The sequence below is a fragment of the Paramormyrops kingsleyae genome, chromosome 18 (assembly GCF_048594095.1).
Source record: "Paramormyrops kingsleyae isolate MSU_618 chromosome 18, PKINGS_0.4, whole genome shotgun sequence".
Classification (NCBI taxonomy): Eukaryota; Metazoa; Chordata; class Actinopteri; order Osteoglossiformes; family Mormyridae; genus Paramormyrops; species Paramormyrops kingsleyae.
In genome coordinates this window covers 7934618-7947344 of record NC_132814.1, presented here as the reverse complement: position 1 = coordinate 7947344, position 12727 = coordinate 7934618, and the positions used below count along the sequence as shown (strand labels likewise).

The 12727-nt window shown below is 42.8% G+C and overlaps 2 protein-coding genes across 4 annotated transcripts; one reads left to right on the top strand and one right to left on the bottom strand.

Annotated features, from left to right (window-relative positions):
- Positions 1–117: 117 nt before the first annotated feature.
- Positions 118–12718, bottom strand: prr11 (proline rich 11). Its single transcript, XM_023819397.2, has 10 exons — positions 12663–12718; positions 4391–4497; positions 3869–4022; positions 3617–3739; positions 3303–3494; positions 2911–3003; positions 2376–2488; positions 1708–1767; positions 1409–1505; positions 118–1142 (listed from the first exon to the last, which is right to left on the bottom strand). The coding sequence occupies exons 2-10, from the start codon at positions 4480–4482 to the stop codon at positions 1083–1085; spliced, it is 984 nt and encodes a 327-aa protein (XP_023675165.1). The 5' UTR covers positions 4483–4497; positions 12663–12718; the 3' UTR covers positions 118–1082.
- styxl1 (serine/threonine/tyrosine interacting-like 1) lies at positions 6000–10248 on the top strand. Of its 3 annotated transcripts, none has more exons than XM_023819399.2 (9): positions 6000–6246; positions 6557–6588; positions 6861–6922; positions 7084–7183; positions 7831–7964; positions 8054–8199; positions 8308–8405; positions 8839–8951; positions 9264–10248. In XM_023819399.2, exons 1-9 carry the CDS (start codon positions 6227–6229, stop codon positions 9393–9395), a joined length of 837 nt encoding a protein of 278 aa, XP_023675167.2. In that variant the 5' UTR covers positions 6000–6226; the 3' UTR covers positions 9396–10248. The 3 variants fall into 3 exon arrangements, with proteins under 3 accessions (XP_023675167.2, XP_023675166.2, XP_023675169.2); XM_023819398.2 differs by having other exon boundaries at positions 6476–6588; XM_023819401.2 differs by having other exon boundaries at positions 6004–6113.
- Positions 12719–12727: the final 9 nt, after the last annotated feature.

The following is a 12727-nucleotide window of genomic DNA, read 5'->3' as shown; positions in this document are numbered from 1 at the left end:
AGTGCATATGAATATATCTTTAATAAAGTTCAAACTGTGCAGTGTGTTATTTCCATTGTAAAAAGAATTGCACATACCAATAATTTTTGAAAATATTTAAAAATTATTTTTAAATAATTGAGTCACTTTATAATTTTATTACAAGGGAAATTAGTACAAATCGGTTGTTTGCCAACATTTTGATGGGAGGAATACTAGTTCAAACCATAATACAAAGAGTTTTCAGAAATAATGTACACCTTTACTTTCTAATGAAATGAGTACACAAATATTAAAAATATAAATTTTACAAAATAATTGCACATTTTAAAAAACATGTAAAATAAGCACATTAAACATGTAAACATTTCTTACAAATTGGCAAAACTTTGGTTAAATGTGCACAAGTGATGCAAATTCAAGTATTTTCATACATTTTCATTAAAAGGCTAACATGCATTCTTGAAAAGGTAGTCAGCGTAATCACTGCCAAGTGTGACTGCCATTTATGATGTGTGCAAAGCAGCTGTCAAAGGCTAGTGCACGAGAAACCTGCAATTTTAAATTGCCATTAAAATAAAGGGGGAAAAAACCATGTGCACAGGATTTCATTGACCTCACTTCTGAAGGGTTTCAGTATCGCCAAACTTTAGCTAGCATCCTGCAACTAGCTCTGCTCTTATCCGGCCGATCATCCCTGTGCCTTCTGTTGAAAGACGAATACGGTGAGACATCAGCGTCCATCAGAATCTTACGCTTAGCTGTTTAGGGAGTGTAAGCGGAGTCGATTTCCACACAGAGCTGAAGTAACAGTAAGAGTCTGACATGACATGCTCTTCACTGGTGGCTTTGCGGCAGGTCACATGGTCATATTACACAGGAAGCAATAATGAGAATATTACTAATAGAACAGAACAAATTATAGCCAATTACAGTAGAAGGATGAAAGAACAGAGTTGCAAATGTCATGGAAATTCTGTCTGTTGCTAAAGCCATTGTAAAGAAGCTATTGCAGTGAGCAGCAAGCTTGTTTTTATAAACACTCTGATGAATTTTAAAACTTGTTACAAAAAAACCGGAGTGACAATATGAAATATCAGATTTCAGTTTTGTTCATCAAAGGTCTTCTTGAGTTTTGGAGAAGGGCTTCTGGGTATTGCAATCTGGGGGAAATGCAAAAATGAAAAGTTGATGTTAAATAGCATCGTCATAAAAACCAGGGGCTTGTATCACGAAATGACATTTGTTGGTCAGCTGCTTAACTTGTTGGATTTAAGGGAGCCCAGTTTAAATGGATATTATGGACCTTTGTTCACTTACATTTAGCCCAGACTACCTTAAATATGACACATTATCTTGTGAACCCAAAACATGCAGCTTTGTGATGCAGGTCCCAGGGGGGCCCCTGTGTGTCCATGGGCTTCTGTACCTGAAACTTGCGTCGCAGAGCCTGGGTCATGACAGGGGTCAGACCGGTGCCACACTCCTGGTTCTCTTTGTCGGTCATTGGTGTTCCTCCAGGGCTCCTGCAACAGCGAAGTACACAAGCAGAGAGAGACATTTCCATAATGTGACATTTCGTATACACACTAGTCATCATTTTAAAGAAGCTTTGCCAGGCAAAACTAAAGTTTGCGCTTTGCTTCTAATAGGATGGAGTTGAGTGTGAGACTGAACATCAAAAACAAACACAAGTCCAACTAAAATGAAAGTTTCCTGAAAGTTTACCTGTTGATCTGAACTTTTTTCAGCTGCTTGAGCAAATTCACCGGACTTTTATTAGGTGATCTATGTAGAAATGAAAAGAAACAAATCAGATAAACCAAAGATTTGCATCTTTTCCATACTACATATTACTTGTAGTGCATAATTCTCAATTCAAAAGGGACCTTTGAAGTCCACAGAGGACTTTAGAAATGTGGCAACTAAACCAAAACGGCTTCTTAGGAAAAAAAAATATTTAGAAACCCCCCCCCCCCACATCTCAAACACAAACAAATCATTTTGGCTGTTTAAACAAAGATTTCTATCTAGCAGGATATTTCAAACAAACATCATTATTGATGGTAAATGAGTGAATAAGCTGAATTCCACATGGTCAGTTTTATACATCCAACTATATAATGATTTTTGCCTTGGGTGGACATGGGATCAGATATAAGTGGCTGCCTTATATGTATTTCTCTGCACTGGCTCACTGGCAAACACCTGCAGCAGAAACTTACTGCAACAGCTATGTTGAAAAACACTGGCAATGAGTTTAATTCAGCTACATCTTCAAAGAGCCATTCACAATAAAACTTGATTAACAAGTGGTGAACTGTAGTGTTTTTAAACAAGGCGGCATGTCGCAGAATGATGGCGAACTGCAGGTCGCAGTGCACTTGTGGGCTTACCTGCTCACGCCCAGGTGCGGCTTGAGCGCGAAGTTGCAGTGGGGGCGGCGGAGGTGCACTTTTTGCAGGTCAGCCACAGTGATCAGAGGGGCCCGGCTTGTCTCCGAGGACAACTGTGACAGGTGGAGAGTCAACCTTTAGTTAGCTGTGCTAACTTAAGTTATGATCGTCCAACATGAGTTTAGGTAAGGAGCATTCGTATTGAACACCCAAGACCTCTAGCTTAAGTTAACCCAGCTAATTGAGAAAGACCCCCTAGGTCTTTTGAATGGAAGCCTTCCAATAAACAAGGGGCAGCTGTATGTCGGTCATGTCTCAGATTTACCGCACCTGCTACCAATAGCAAGCCAGAAAGCTAGCAAACATACCATAACGTTGATGATATTTTTGTATTAAATCGCAAGTAACGCATAGGTACACACTGTTATGAAAAGGTTGGGAACTCCTAATTCAGAGAAGCGCAGGTTCGCCCCCAAGTCAGCAGGTTTCTCGTCAAACATGCGCCCGGTGCAGCCATTTCGGCCAGGACACTCACTCTGTTGGCTGCAACGACAGCGTTGGCCACTTTCCGGAGCTTTATGCTCTGAAGGTCCTTCAAAGTCACTGCGGACAGACGCACATTCGCCTTCTGAAGAATGAAGAAGAGGAGGAACTTGTAAACAACCTAATCATGATCTGGCATGTTCAACTACTCTTCGGGATGAAATGTATAGATGTACAGATTTTATGACATTATGCTTTTCTGAGGTGCAGCGTAAGCATTCACTGGTTCAAAATGTAAGATATATAAAAAGTACATGGCTTAGAGGCAAATGCAGTGCTACATTTTTGTGGCATGCCTCTTCTCACTCTGTTAAATACGTGACACTGTAATGGACACCTACAGCAGTAACCAGCATCAGCTCAGTATCGAATCATATCCATTACCGGGGAGGATGCAGATGACGCTTTCTTTGTGACAATGATGACAGGTCTCTGAGGGACCGCATCAGGTGGGGGTAGTAGAGGGGGTGGAGGTGGTGGAGGAGGGGGCGGGGCAAGCGGAATGGGGGCGGGAACAGAATCCACAGCGGACCCCGCCCTGGAACAGCAGCAGGCTGGATCAGCCCCACTGATTGGCTAAAAGAAAAACAGAACAATTCAACATGTGACCACAAGCAGGATCGCCGGACTGGACATCGACATCAGACCAAATTCCTCAGCACATCAGAAGCATCCCTCTGCTTGTAGCCTGAGCCGACCTGTACGGCGCCACGCAGGAAAATCATCTCTTTCTGCAGCTCCTCCACCTGCCCGCGGAGCGTCTCCAACTGCCGCGTGTGGTCCCGCCAGGAAAGCAGCTTGATCAGCACGCCAGCACACACCTACATCGGCGAGGGGAGCAGAGGGGAGGGCTGCTGGTCAAAAGATGGTCGTCGTGACAACCAGAGACGATGTTTACATCCTTTACTGGAATCGCTATAGCAGTTTTATAAGCATTTCCAAACACACACCTGTACAATGCTGAACCTCCAGCCGTGGCAAATTCTGCCCACGAGCTTCAGCAGCAGGTTAACGCCCAGTCGTGGAAGCCAGGGCCTCCTCGCATTTACCGAGACGTCTACCAAGATGCTCGGCTCAGCTGGAGAAAGGGCAGAACCACTGGAGCTAAAGAAACAGACAACGCTGTGAGAAACAGAACACGGTCCCTAGTGACTGATGATTTCAGGCAGTTAAACATTTTCAGATGTCAGATTCCCAGTTTTGTTCTCAAAATTATCTGTTCATTACTTGCACATAACTTCGTCAATATATCTTTCTTATCTTTAAATATTTATTTCTTCAAGATCACAAGATTCTGCATTTTTTCCCCCCAGGGTATTTTGAGTATTGTGTACTTTTTTTAATCTGTTTGAATTGCATCTACTTTGGAAGTGAATAAAGTTTATTTTAATATTAATTACTGCTCAATTCAAAACAGAATTGTGGCATAATGTGTGACATTAAAGTTTATCGGGAAGGATCTGCGTTCTTACGGATCGGTTGTTGCTGCCTCGGGGTGTTGCAGCCTCGTTTTGCGGCTGGTTTTCAGAGCCCAGCGCCTGCTTGTGTCCCTCCGCTTCCTCATTGTGCCCTTCAGCCCCTGCAGAGTGAAATAATCAGCGCACAGACTTGTCTGTCACCACTTCAATAATATATATCTTTTTAAAAGTCCAACACTCAGGTCTCACATCAAATGATGTCAGTTTCCAGTCATGAACATAATGCTCATTCATCTTTAAAAAGTGACACTGAAAAACCTTACGCCTATTTGGAGCAGTTACAATGGTGTGATCTTTAATATAAAATATATGTACACACACATAATGCTGGTTTCAAATAATTAATATCAGTTCAGTGCGCTTCACCATTAAATTGCAAGTCCATATATTACATAAAAAATTCTAATTAATATAAAATACCGGAAATGCGAACACCAAAATTACATGGCAAATATATAAAAAAAATATATAAGACATTTCCAACAGTTTTATAACACCAGAAAGTAAACCTATCAACGGTATGAGCACACTTCCCATGTAAAGATCCATGAAAGCAGTGGTGCAACTTTTCAGATACTATATTCAATAAAAATGTAACCCGACATCTAGCCAGCGGTTACTGTTCAGTTGCTGAACTCGCACGCCTCAGAATGGGTCAAATGAATTTCGTCCAGCATCAGGACCCAGTTATGTCCTGGGTGGTTGGTTCACTTCTCATGGCTCAACCGACTTTGTACTAACCAACTTCCGTATAGGAAGGAACCAATTCGTTTCTTTCCTAGGCAAGAACTTAACCACTCGCAGATATATAGCTACAAATCTCACAAATACCATCAAAACATAATTTGCCGACGTGTCAAGGACGTTGGTTAAATAGCTGCATCTGTCACTTACTGAACCTCGCCCTTAAAACGCCGCGATTCATCAATCATCTTTATCGACATAAAAGCAAGATGACTTAGCTTGTCCCCTAAATTAAATTGGAGTTTTAAGAGTTATACTTACAATAGAATACTATGCTCTAGATAATGACGTCAACAAAATATTACACATTAAAATCGGATAGATAGTGAACGAATTAGTTACCTCTGAAGAGATCTCCACAAAAATAATACGGGATCCTTAAAATGCTATTTAAATGCGCCACGACAGTCTATTCGCCCTAACTCTTTTCACGGTGCTTAATATTTTGCGTGACTGAATAAAACGTGCAGTAATCAAGAAAAATAACTTGTCTTCCAAGACAGACAAGCACTTTAGCCCGCTAGCTACATTTGTTCTGTGCATCTACAACCAAAGCAACTAAATCGAAAAAAGAGAATGTATATTCGCACGATTCAAATACATAATTTAACAAATTTTGCAAACAAAACACTTATTTCAAATAATACGATAATAAAGACACCATACCCAAACCACATACGGCAAGCAGCTGAACTTTTTAAAATTGAAAGGATTCTATTGTGGCCAATCAGAAAGCACAGATACGCCCCACTGCCCAAAGTCTGACGCTGTTTGGCTACTACAAAAGTGGGCCCGGAAAACAAAAACTACTTAGCCAATCACCTAAACGTAATATCCAGCCAATCACCTACCTCTATTTTGTTGCCTAGGCGTCGAGCTCCTAACAAGTTAGCCCCCCCCAAGACTGGGAATATTGCTGCTAACTCTAGAATCGTTTATGAACAGTATTTTCAGGTTATGTTCATTTTATTCGGTATGACTTTCGTCTTTAAAAGTAAAATAATTTTAAACTTAAATATTAATGTTAAATATTAGCAATGTGATGCCGTCGTTACAACAGAACATCCATAACACAGTACTACTAATATGGATGGGGAAATAGACATGTAAGTACAAGCAAAAAGTTTTCAAGTCACACCGAGTCAACTGTAATGATATAACAATTTCCTCTTAATAAGTGTATAATTATTGCCGATTTTCAGTTAGCTGCTCTGTACAAGACGGCACAGTAGTTCGATATGGTTCATTAATATTCTAGATGGGCCTTCGGAATAATCTAGTAATTAAAAATATGAGTAAGGTCTTTTCATGGTTTGTGTCATGTCTGTTTTTCAGGTGATTTGCAATGGCTCAAATAATTCTTTGCGATTCAACCGAAGTTTACAACATACTGAATCAATATTTCTCTGTGTCTAGACTTGCAGAGCTCAACTATCTTTGCTTAATTGGTAAGAGACAAGTTGTGCAATATTTCTGAATGGTAAGGTGGATACATTTCCGAAGTATAATTGCAAGTTGTTGTAGTGGACTATAGGCTATGCTCATCCTTTTTTCATCAAATACACACTGTTGCAAAGAAGGATACATTGCCTTTAGAAAATGTCTCTTTGAACTGATCAGACTGCTCATTTTGCAGTTGTTCCAACCCAGCGTGTTCACTTGGTTAAATGTTTAAAATGGACAAATTAAATACTAAATTTGGATCTCTTATTTGTTCCAGATGCTCGTTCAAAAGAGGAATACAATGAAAGCCATATCATCACTGCCAGAAAGGCAAAACTGGTATTTTGTGAAGTTTGTGGTAACCTAAAATGTCTGTACTACTATAAACTGTGTTGAAAGTTTAAAACTGCAATACCAAGAGAAAAAAGTGAACATTACTCAATAGCTCAACTGATTGCAGAAATCAGGGTAACTGAAATATGCTTTTTTCCTCCCTTCAGGACACCGAGGGCAAGTTTTTAATTCCTGCTGATGTGGAGATTGAGTGTATGAGATATTGTGTTGTCTATGACAGCAGCACTAGTTTTCTGCTCGGTTCAGGTAAGTAGAATGTGCCTTCACTGACATTCACCTTCACTGACATTCACCTTCACTGACATTCACCTTCACTGACATTCACCCATGTTTTTGAATTCTTACTCCTCATGATTATTATTTGAAGTTACTTCTAAGTTATGCCCCGGCAGACTTTTAAGGATAAGAAATCTTCACCAGGAGCCACTTCAGCATCTTTATAAATTAGCTTACGGAAAATGCATAACAATTATGCTAGATGTGCTGAATATCTTCAGAAAGAGTTGTAGTAAGTCCCGGTGACCAGTTGGAAGATGGAAGGATGGATTAAGAGATGCATTTAAATATGCCATAGGCTGCTTGAAAAGGATTTGTGTGTTACACAATGGAATGCACTTGCACAATAGAATACAGTGTAACTGTAAGGTATAATTACTGTAGCCACACTGTATTACTCAGCTTTTTGGACAGATCAATATGCAAACAGTGGTTGAATTACATTACAATGGTTTACTGAAAAGTAATACTATATGAATGGATGAAAAGTTTCTATTATATGTATTTGATATAGTGCTGGCTAATGCTGGGGGTTTTCTGTTAGTTTGATAGTTTCTGTAATTTAGAGCCGCAACAGTGTCTCCATTTGTCATGCTGATTAACGAAGCCTGATTTAGGTCCAGCTATGGAGTGTGCCGAAGTTCTGGCAAAATCGTGCTTCTGTCCCGTCTGGATTCTGAAGGGGGGGTATGAGGGGTTTTCAGCACTTTACCCTTTCATGAGAACACAGAAGATCTTATACACTATACTGGTAATCCCCTTCTGTAAGCAAATATTTGAAACCATCATGTGGCTGCTACGTGAACCAGGACACTGATGCCTTGAGGTTGGACGTTGCAGGAACTAGAGAGCCTTATGTCGTACCCTGTGGAAGTTCTCCCAGGTCAGCTGTACATGGGAGATTACAGGCAGGCTACCAGTCTGCAAATCCATAAAGATCTCAAACTGAGTGCCATTGTCAACGTCTCGGAAGAGATGAGCGACATGTGCGTAAGGACTCCCGTGATTATTGTCATCCAAAAAAATTCTCAGGCAGAGATTTGTGTCCTGCACATGATACACTCATTCAATTTATTCACTCTTTTCAAAGTCAGATTTGAAACATGCGACTGCACAGTGCTACACATTCCTGCCGCGGATTCTGCAAAAGCTGATCTCATTGGCTCTTTTGAGAGGGTGTGTCTGTTTATCGGTGAGTTTCATTTCCTTGGTTGTTTGCAATGGCTTATTTAAGAGTTTTATCATTTTATATTATTTATCAATCCTTTTTTCATACCCACCTGTCTTATTATTTATCTATTTATCTATTATTTATTATTTTTATTAACAATCTTTTATTTAGAGTTTGCAGTTTTTGTAACACGATCAAATTTCTAAAACACACGGAAGTGGAAAGTAAAGGTCCAGAAAGTACAAATCCAGATCAACGTTTTGTTTCAACCAGTTGAGTATAGAGTCACAGTCACAGCGTATGCAATTGGTTGGTTGAAACAAAATCTTGGTCTGGATTCGTAGTTTCTGGACATGAACTTTCCACTTCTAAAAACAGAGTTTACTTTTTTTCTTTCACTACAAGTATGTACTCTGCAAGTCCCTGCAGCTCCCCTCTTTGATCTGTATCTTAGGCTCCTATCTCAATGCTGGCTCATCAGTGTTGATATGTTCGAGTCGCGGTATAAGCCGCTGCAGTGCTGTAGTGATGGCCTTCCTTCTGCACCACATGAAATTCACACTGAAGGTGAGGGATGCTGCCGTTCGTCACATCAGATCAACAGCTGAGCTGTTTGCAGTTTGACACACGGAGGGCATTAATTTTTTTTTTGCAATATTTATGCACTCAATAAAATGCAAGGATTTAGGCGCTCACCTTCAGCTGTTGTAATTTATGCTGAGTTCTTACAGGGCATTGTGTATTATGGAGAGGTGTCTGCTACACATCCAGAGCTGTATTTTTAAGACACTAATAATCGAATCAGCTACAGATATTAGAAGCAAGGCTTTTAAAATCCATAGAGGAGTTTGAAAGTCTCATTTTGCTGGCTCTTTGCAGGAGGCCTGGGCACTCGTGCTAAGATGCAAAACCAACATGAGACCAAACCGGGGGTTTGTGCAGCAGCTGTCTGACTGGGAGCTCTGCACACTTGGAGTGAGGAAAACCAGCATCGCAGAGCCATACTACTGAGAAACTATAATCAGGGATAGGTGTGACAGTCACCATAGTGTTCAGAGTACTTCACTGAAAGCTAGTTAGATTTTATTATTTTCAAATGAAATTATAGTTTATTTAGATAAAAGGCTGAGGCCACAAATGGTAATACATCCTCTCTCATTTCATTAGATAATTTTTTTTTGCAGTTACATTTAAGTAATCATTGTACAGTTTGGTTTATTTATATTATTGTTATATTGTCTGATGTATGAAGATGTGATTAATTCTTATTTTCTGTTAAGTTACCTGGGGGCTATTCCACAAAGCAGGATTTCTCAGTTAGCTGGGTTAACTTAAGCTAGAAGTCATGACTATCCAATTGGAATGCTCCTTACCTAAACAATCATGACTTCTATCTTAAGTTAACCCAGCTAACTGAGAAATCCTGCTTTGTGGAACACCCCCCTCGTTGGTTGGGGAGGTCCTGTCCTGCAGCAAACGAAGGCATGGCTGACAGCCCAGGGCAATAGAGCACCTATGATTTCGGCTGATTGGAAGAGCCCAAGTGGTTGCCAAGCGAGGGAGACTTTATTGTAATTAGTCCTTTTATGGGTTAATGTTAATAGTCATGTTTATGTGTGTATCCCCCCTTTTGTATCTAAATGGATCGGCCAGGTCTCTGTGTGTTCCCTCATGGCTGTATTTGGGAGGATGGGCAGTTGGGGGTTCATTTTGTTTGAGTTAAGTTGTGTTTCTTTGTTTATTAGTTTATTTTAGGTTTTGTGGTTTTGTTGCCCTCCTTTTTTCTGAACTACAGTAGTTGTTCGTTATGATTTGATATCATTTACCCGTATTATTTTGAGTAATAAAACTTTCTTTAGTAAGTCCTCTGTGTCCTCGTGATTTGACTGCCTGGTCCCTAATTGTTGCAATATATATTGTTAATAATTGTTAATATATCCATCCATCCATTTTCCAAACTGCTTATCCGTATGGGTCGCGGGGGGGTCCGGAGCCTATCCCGGAAGCTACGGGCACGAGGCAGGGAACAACCCAGGACAGGGCGCCATCCCATCGCTGGACAGGGAACAACCCAGGACAGGGCGCCATCCCATCGCAGGACAGGGAACAACCCAGGACAGGGCGCCATCCCATCGCTGGACAGGGAACAACCCAGGACAGGGCGCCATCCCATCGCTGGACAGGGAACAACCCAGGACAGGGCGCCATCCCATCGCAGGACAGGGAACAACCCAGGACAGGGCGCCATCCCATCGCAGGACAGGGCGCCATCCCATCGCAGGACAGGGAACAACCCAGGACAGGGCGCCATCCCATCGCAGGACAGGGCGCCATCCCATCGCAGGACAGGGGACAACCCAGGACAGGGGGCCATCCCATCGCAGGACAGGGGACAACCCAGGACAGGGCGCCATCCCATCGCAGGACAGGGGACAACCCAGGACAGGGGGCCATCCCATCGCAGGACAGGGGACAACCCAGGACAGGGGGCCATCCCATCGCAGGACAGGGGACAACCCAGGACAGGGCGCCGTCCCATCGCAGGACAGGGGACAACCCAGGACAGGGGGCCATCCCATCGCAGGACAGGGGACAACCCAGGACAGGGGGCCATCCCATCGCAGGACAGGGAACAACCCAGGACAGGGCGCCGTCCCATCGCAGGACAGGGGACAACCCAGGACAGGGGGCCAGACCACCACAGGACAGGGGACAACCCAGGACAGGGGGCCATCCCATCGCAGGACAGGGAACAACCCAGGACAGGGCGCCGTCCCATCGCAGGACAGGGAACAACCCAGGACAGGGCGCCATCCCATCGCAGGACAGGGAACAACCCAGGACAGGGCGCCATCCCATCGCAGGACAGGGGACAACCCAGGACAGGGGGCCATCCCATCGCAGGACAGGGGACAACCCAGGACAGGGGGCCATCCCATCGCAGGACAGGGGACAACCCAGGACAGGGCGCCGTCCCATCGCAGGACAGGGGACAACCCAGGACAGGGGGCCATCCCATCGCAGGACAGGGGACAACCCAGGACAGGGGGCCATCCCATCGCAGGACAGGGAACAACCCAGGACAGGGCGCCGTCCCATCGCAGGACAGGGGACAACCCAGGACAGGGGGCCAGACCACCACAGGACAGGGGACAACCCAGGACAGGGGGCCATCCCATCGCAGGACAGGGAACAACCCAGGACAGGGCGCCGTCCCATCGCAGGACAGGGAACAACCCAGGACAGGGGGCCGTCCCATCGCAGGACAGGGGACAACCCAGGACAGGGCGCCGTCCCATCGCAGGACAGGGAACAACCCAGGACAGGGCGCCGTCCCATCGCAGGACAGGGAACAACCCAGGACAGGGGGCCAGACCATCACAGTTGTTAATATATCGGGATTTTAATATGTACTGCAGGTGAAGCATGCTAGAAACTCAACATGGAGATGAGTGTGGTACAATACTGGCTACTTGAAGAAATAATTCTTTAATATTAAATAGGACTGCATGTCAGCAAATGATAGTTAAGTTAATTAAATGATTGAATAATTACACTATTAGTAACTGGTTTATTAGAAAAATCAAATGTCATTGTGAAGGTCTTCTAAGAGTTCATGTATCAAATATATGTCTTCTATATAAATGTACGTATATTATTGACTGAGAAATTGGAAATAATTCATGCTCCCCTTCTCATTTCAATGTTGGATAAGCCAATATGACCATTTGGTGACTCAAATATCAAATGTAATGTTTTATGATAAATGAGGCCTATTATTTATTTTTGTATTACCCCGTGACCTTATACTGGATAACCAGCTGGGGGGGTGGTGAAGTGGAAGTATTTGTGAGTTGTCCTTTTATTACTAGATACTTGCAAGAAATGTATTTTACAGCAGAAATACAGCAGGTGCTTTTACAATGACAGAGAAATGTTATCGATGGCTCATTTCTAAAAGAAATGCTTTATAAAATATGCTATTATAAATAACGCGAACAATATACAACGGAAGAATTGTGTTCAGTTTTGAGGTGTCAAAGATCAAGATCACCACACCGTTACAGTGCAACAGAAGTGCCGTCTGCTAGTTCATGACGCACTGTCAACTCCTTCATTATAGCGAGCTCAAGTCTTCCGAGATGTGACTTGATAAGCAAAAAAGGCAACAGATGGGCGCTGCAGGAAGACTTATGTTAATTATAAACACGCCATATGCCTCATCAAAAAGAACCTGAACCGTGTCGTCAATGCATGTCAGTGGCCCGCCAACCTTACGGTGAGTCGAAGCAGTTGCGTATTCGGCAGGAGAGACTCCAGCTTGGCACGCGTAGCCCAAGACG